Here is a 7500-nt window from a genome sequence, read left to right as displayed (position 1 = left end):
TGTTCCAGGGACCACCATCTCAAAATATTTTGTTCCAGGGACCCCAGAAGCAAAGATTAGAGTTAATGTTTGCTTTAAAAGAAAATCCAAAGATTTGCACACATTTTCTTGATTTTTCAAAAATAGCAGATCTGCTATTTTTGAATAGCCAAAGTGCAAAATAATGCTTTTTTTTTTAGCTCAAATCAAAAAGTGACACAGATGCGTTTCAGGTCTTAACACATTGAGTGCCGAAAACGGTCCGGACCGTTTTTGACATATTTTTATTTTTATACGTGGGGCGCTAAAACGAAACTTTGGGATCATCCAAGGAGTTTCTGAGAAGGAGAGGCCGGATGTGGATCCATGTCAAAAATCCTTCCCGTCGGCCGCTCCAATGTTAACTCCTTGACTAAAAGCTTAATATCTCCATTTCTTTTTAACGTGGTGGAAGTGAGCCGTTTTCGATCGGCGATCAATCTGCAATGGAGGATTGCGTTAGAAATATTATTGTTCCAGGTGTTAGTCGGGACCCTCCGCCGTCTCACTCGCACGCTTTGTTTACCTGCACTTCCGCGTCGGGGCTTCTACGACACGAAACGTATCAACGTAAGTGGATGGAAGAAATGCAGGCACTGAACGTATAATATTTTAATAAACCTCTGGCACCCGATGTGTTAATGGGTTAATGTCCAATCACACGGGGCTTACTATTATCACATGACCTTGGTGATTATGTTGCTAATACGGTAATTAAACCTGGAATTATTACTTCATACACATTGTGGACATGATGGCCGATCCCGCCCGCGACTAAAGACACAGAGGTCCTTATGTAAGTATTACTAACGACCAGAGGTCTCCAGGTAATAGTAATCCTACACAGGATGTACTCCAGTACAGTTTTGAGGTATTTTTTACTTTACTTGAGTATTTCCAATTTGCAATACTTTCTCTCAATACACCTTCTCAGCATCACATAGAGTAGTGTTAATGTGTTCCATAACAGACTGAATAAAACACCTTCTCAGCATCACATAGAGTAGTGTTTATGTGTTCCATAACAGACTGAATAAAACACCTTCTCAGCATCACATAGAGTAGTGTTTATGTGTTCCATAACATACTGAATAAAACACCTTCTCAGCATCACATAGAGTAGTGTTTATGTGTTCCATAACAGACTGAATAAAACACCTTCTCAGCATCACATAGAGTAGTGTTAATGTGTTCCATAACAGACTGAATAAAACACCTTCTCAGCATCACATAGAGTAGTGTTAATGTGTTCCATAACAGACTGAATAAAACACCTTCTCAGCATCACATAGAGTAGTGTTTATGTGTTCCATAACATACTGAATAAAACACCTTCTCAGCATTCACATAGAGTAGTGTTAATGTGTTCCATAACAGGACTGAATAAAACACCTTCTCAGCATCACATAGAGTAGTGTTAATGTGTTCCATAACATACTGAATAAAACACCTTCTCAGCATCACATAGAGTCAGTGTTAATGTGTTCCATAACAGACTGAATAAAACACCTTCTCAGCATCACATAGAGTAGTGTTTATGTGTTCCATAACAGACTGAATAAAACACCTTCTCAGCATCACATAGAGTAGTGTTAATGTGTTTCCATAACAGACTGAATAAAACACCTTCTCAGCATCACATAGAGTAGTGTTAATGTGTTCCATAACATACTGAATAAAACACCTTCTCAGCATCACATAGAGTAGTGTTTATGTGTTCCATAACAGACTGAATAAAACACCTTCTCAGCATCACATAGAGGGAGGGTGTGTGTGTGTGTGTGTGTGTGTGTGTGTGTGTGTGTGTGTGTGTGTGTGTGTGTGTGTGTGTGTGTGTGTGTGTGTGTGTAGTGACTACTTTTTCCACCACTGCCTAAAGCTACAAAGCATCCATTTGCAAAAGCATAATAACAGACAGACAGACAGACAGACAGACAGACCGACCTGCTGGATGAAGGAGTGCGCCCCCTGTGGGCTGAGCAGCAGCATGGCTCTCCTCAGCGTGTCGCGGTACTTGTTGAGGTCCTCTGTCCTCATGGAGGTGAACAGCTGGCTGAACACCTCGCTGATGTTGCTGTCCACCCGCTGGAGACACACGTCCACGCCCTGCCGGGTGGTCCGGTCCAGGAAGCTCTGCAGACCCCGCATGTCTGCAGGAGAGACAGAGGAACTCGGCTTCAGCACTCCAGTCAAAAGCACAGTGGTGAGAATAAGTGCCGCGCCATGAGCTTGTAGATCTGCTATTTTTGAATAGCCAAAGTGTAAAATAATACTTTTTAGCTCAAATAAAAAAAATTCTCTCTCTCTCTCTCTCTCTCTCTCTCTCTCTCTCTCTCTCTCTCTCTCTCTCTCTCTCTCTCTCTCTCTCTCTCTCTCTCTCTCTCTCTCTCTCTCTCTCTCTCTCTCTCTCTCTCTCTCTCTCTCTCTCTCTCTCTCTCTCTCTCTCTCTCTCTCTCTCTCTCTCTCTCTCTCTCTCTCTCTCTCTCTCTCGTGTCAAGGCTCCAAAAAGACAACCAGAGAGAGTCCAAGAATGCACTTTGGGGTTTTTTATACTTTATCACCTTTATTATACAGTGCTGCCTCAGCAAAGATGAAGACAAAAAAATAACACTGGCAAAAATAACTTAAAGGTGTAGTGAAATGAAAAATGTTTTTCACACTTTTAGAGCATATCCGTGGTCATCATATGGGCATACCTTACAATAGATGCCAAAATAATTGAAAAAAAAAAAACATTGTGTATTTTTATATCAAAAGTCCCTAAAAAGCCAATCTTAATTACTTCCTGTAAACAAAACCTGTTTGATTCCCATAGCTGCACGTTCTTCAAACACAGCTGATTTTAATTACAGAGCTACTCCGTTTTGAATCTCATTCAAGATGACATCCAGACGGTGTATTACTCATTTAAAACTTAATCTGCACACTAAAATATGTATCTGAAAACATTATAGGTTAGAAATAAGCCAAGTAGTAGCAAACGTGCTTCACTGGCAGTCTCTCTCTCACTTGTAAACAAACACGGCTGAAGTGATTGAGATTTCAACGTCCCATAGCCTGAAGGGATGGGACCTTCTGATTGGTTTAGAGTCGGTTGAGACGACGTTTCAGACTGAACCTTCAAAATAAAATGACCGAAAATGTCAATGCACTGCATCTTTAAGCTGTAACAGGCCATACCCTTGCTTTCCAAAGGGCCCCCTGGCAGCTCTCACTCAGGCTATTCCCCGTGCGTCCCCCAAGGTCTAACTGTCTCTCAGTCCCCTGCAGGCTCCCTTTTATATGGCCATAAACATGGCCATACCCTGGACTTGGTGATCACTAAAGGTTTGAATATCACTGTTGACAGTATTATTGATAAGCCCGAACTAACAGACCACTATTTATTGTGTTTTAATAAGACTGTCTCTGATCTAGGGAAAAACAATACAGAATATACTCTAAAAAAACTTTTTTTTTAGCTCATCTGCAGAAAACGAGTTTCCTCGTCATCTGGCGTGTGTGCAGGTGCCCCCCCTACTTGATGCTCCCTCAGTGAATGATATGGTTCAACATTTTAATCTTAATTAGAGTCAGCTCTCGACATAGTGGCTCCTATGAAAACTAAAAAGAAACTTAACTCTAGAGTAACACCCTGGATCAACGAGCACATGTGCTCACTCAAGAAAGAATGTCGTAAAGCTGAGCGAATTTGGAGAAAAAAGTTTTCTCAAAGAGGTTATAGACAGTGTGATTGGAGATATCCTAAGAATTGTAAACAGCTCTCTACTTTCAGGCGTCTTTCCAGACTCACTGAAAACGGCTGTAGTCAGGCCGTTACTCAAGAAACACAACCTTGATCCATTGGTGCTGGGTAATTATAGAACAATCTCTAATCTGCCATTTCTGGGCAAGGTCTTAGAAAAAACTATCTTTCATCAACTGGATGTGTTCCTACAGAACAATGAGGTTCATAACAAATTCCAATCTGGCTTCAGGAAAGGTCATAGCACAGAAACAGCACTTGTAAAGTAATTAATGATCTTAGGGTGTCCGCTGACGACAAAAATGTATCTGTTCTCCTACTCCTTGATTTAACCGCTGCTTTTGATACGATTGATCACACAATTCTACTACAACGCATGGAGTACTGGATTGGTTTGTCAGGCACAGCCTTGTCTTGGTTTTACTCTTACCTAACAGGCAGAAGCTATTTTGTCAGTCTAGCTAACTTTGACTCAGACAAACACAACATCTGTTCTGGTATTCCACAGGGCTCAATTCTGGGTCCCTTATTGTTCTCCCTGTATAAACTACCGCTGGGAGAACTCATCGCCGATCACGGAGTGAACTTCCATTTCTATGCTGATGATACCCAGCTGTATCTTTCAGTAGCTCCAGACGACCCCTGCGCTCTAGACCCATTGTTGACCTGTCTGTCCAGTATAAAATGCTGGATGAGTGAGAACTTTCTTAAGCTAAATGAGGATAAAACAGAAGTTCTCATAATTGTCTCCAGTGAGCAGAGAGAATCAATAATAAGTAGATTTGGTAACCTGGCTGTAGAAAGTAACATCACAGTAAAGAACCTGGGGGTTATTATCGATTCTGAATTGAATTTTAATACACACATTAATCATGTCACCAAGATTGCTTTCTTTCATCTTAGAAATATTGCGCGAATTAGAGACTATCTGTCGTTAGACGATGCAAAAACGTTGATCCACGCTTTTGTTTTCTCTCGGCTTGATTACTGCAACGCACTCTACTCTGGCCTGCCAAAGAAAACAACTGACAGATTACAACTTGTTCAAAATGCGGCAGCCAGAATTTTAACTAAAACCAGGATGAGAGAACATATCACTCCACACAGCTCAAGACCTATTTCTTCACTCTTGCTTTTAGCTGATTCTTTGGTTGATTTTTAATTCCTCACTGTATTGCCTATTTTAATGTTGTTTTATGCTTTTGCTTTTATTTTATTTTATTTTTGTTTGCTTTATTGTTAAATTGGTTCTAATTGTAATTGTATTCTTGCTCTGTAAAGCACTTTGAGCTGCATTTCATGTCATGAAAGGTGCTATACAAATAAAGTTTATTATTATTATTATTTATTATTATTATAGGGAGTGAGACGTACCAAAACACCAGTGGTGGAAAAAGTACTCAATTTTTTTTACTTAAGTAAAGGTATCAATACTGCAATGTAGAAGTACTCCGTTACAAGTAAAAGCCCAGAATTCAAAATTCACATGAGTAAAAGTACAAAGGTATTGGCATCAAAATGTACTTAAAGAACCAAAAGTAAAAGTACTAAAATGTTTGAAAATAGCAGATCTACAAGATCACAGATCACAACGCGTCGCGATGCGACACATTGTGAGTACACGGTAAGAACGCTGGCACTAGATGTACCCTGTTTTTTTATGTGTTAACTATCAATCATTATGATGGGGGGGTCCCCCTGAAGGACCCGGGACCCCCTGAAGGACCCGGGACCCCAGCTTTCAGAACCACTGCAACGAGCGATGAAATAACATTTTATTTGATTCAGTAAGATAATATGTATGTTCCAGAGAGTGTGTGTGTGTGTGTGTGTGTGTGTGTGTGTGTGTGTGTGTGTGTGTGTGTGTGTGTGTGTGTGTGTGTGTGTGTGTGGGAGCGTGTGTGGGCGTGTGTGTGTGCGTGCGTGTGTCACTGCAGCCAGTTTGCTGTCAGAGGACGACGTAGCCATAGCAACTGTTGCTATGCACAATAAATCCTTCCAGTCCTTCGTCCACCTAACTGTCTGACGCACGTGTGCGCGCACACACACACACACACACACACACACACACACACACACACACACACACACACACACACACACACACACACACACACACACACACACACACACACACACACACACACACACACACACACATATATAAAGGATCTCAACCCTGTGGTCACATGCTGAATGGGCAGAATAAAGGATCTCAACCCTGTAGTCACATGCTGAATGGGCAGAATAAAGGATCTCAACCCTGTAGTCACATGCTGAATGGGCAGAATAAAGGTCACTTCATACAGTCTTCTATAGAACATAAAGTCAAGGACAGGACAGATAGAGCAGCAGAAACATCTCCATAGTATCTCTTTGTGTGTGTTTTGTCGTAAATCAACGCCCTATACTTTGATCATACTACAGTGTCACACAAAATAATCATAAGTAGCAGATCTACAAGCTTGAAGTTTCCACCTGGTGTGTGACTGGGTACAATGCTTTATATAAGCTTTCATATGATGTATCGTTCATTGAAATAGGAACATATTGAAGAAGATGTGCTCGTTTGAATCTGGTTATCTATAATAGTGCAAACTGAGATAATACCTTCTAAAGAATTGTCACTTCGAGCACCTCTGAGCTCCAGGTAATGGGCGTGAACAATGGGTAATTTATTCAGCCTAGCCACTCCTCTAATCACTCCCCCATGCTGTCCACTCTGTTTAGTGCCAGGGACCCCCATAGAGGATCTGTGTTGTAAAAAATAGGCATTTTAAATAATCATCATCATAATAGATTTAATAAAATATTTATTTGAAAATAGCAGATCTACAAGCTCACAATTCCATGCTTGTAGATCGGCAATTTTCAAATAGCCTATGTAAGTAAATGTATTTATAAAATCCAGTGCTGGTGTTGTTCTGTGAGAGAAACAAGCTACGAGGTCTATGAAAACAAGCCCAAAAGAAACGACCAGTTTCACCACTTGAGCCCTATTAAATCAGCTATTTTCAAAAAGTATCTTGAAAGCAAGCCCAAATAAGCAGCTACACTTCAGACACAAGCCAAAACAAAAGCAAACAGCAACTAAATATTTATAAGCGACTTTACAGGAAAACAAGCCCAAAGTCGCTTATAATAATCAGACCTGGCAACACTGTCTAATGCACTGCATCCTCGTTAGCTCGTCGTGACGTCTTTGCGGAACTGCAACCTGGTGTTTGCACTTTGTTCATTTACAGCCTGTACATCTACATAAACGTTCAGATTTCAAATATAAAGTGCTTAACCCATGGCCACGGATGTTACAATTCACTTCGGGTGGGTTTAAGTACCCGTATCTTCCGTATTGTTCGATAAAAAGCATTTTAATCCGATCGGCGGCCATTTTCTCATCGACTTATAATGTAACAGAGTGCAATACACCTCCCAACCGATACGGTCGCGTAGTTGAAAAAAAACAGACAATGGCCACCAATCAGATCAAAATGATTTTTATTTAACAATACGGAAGAAAAAACACAGCTGTTTTTGTAATGTAATTTAAACCACTTAATGATTCTAAAATGACTAGCTTTTGCAATACAAAGCTTCTTCAACATTCGAACTGTGTTAATATGAAAAACACAACAACAAAGAAATCGACTTTAATTCTCCATTTTCTAGTCTTTCTCAACTGGCGACATGAGGAAGGTTTCACCAGCAGCATGAGGAAGGTTTCACCAGCAGCATGA

The 7500-nt window shown here is 40.6% G+C and overlaps 2 protein-coding genes across 2 annotated transcripts in view; one reads left to right on the top strand and one right to left on the bottom strand.

The window, feature by feature from the left end:
- LOC308105225 (glutamate receptor ionotropic, delta-1-like) overlaps positions 1-7500 on the bottom strand; it is a gene marked incomplete at its 3' end in the record, with an annotated part of 268717 nt that overhangs the window by 89705 nt on the left and 171512 nt on the right. Inside the window, exon 4 of the mRNA XM_080455860.1 lies at positions 1963-2168. Coding sequence (XP_080311986.1) covers positions 1963-2168 — 206 coding nt within the window. The remainder of the gene's footprint in view (positions 1-1962; positions 2169-7500) is intronic.
- Positions 1-7500, top strand: part of LOC308105227 (transient receptor potential cation channel subfamily M member 5-like) — a 419337-nt gene that overhangs the window by 291411 nt on the left and 120426 nt on the right. The gene's annotated exons all lie outside the window — the stretch shown is intronic.

This window comes from Gymnoscopelus braueri, assembly GCF_963280865.1.
Source record: "Gymnoscopelus braueri genome assembly, chromosome: 17".
Lineage (NCBI taxonomy): Eukaryota > Metazoa > Chordata > Actinopteri > Myctophiformes > Myctophidae > Gymnoscopelus > Gymnoscopelus braueri.
Note: the sequence above shows the minus strand (reverse complement) of the source record. Positions and strands in the feature narration are given on the sequence as shown.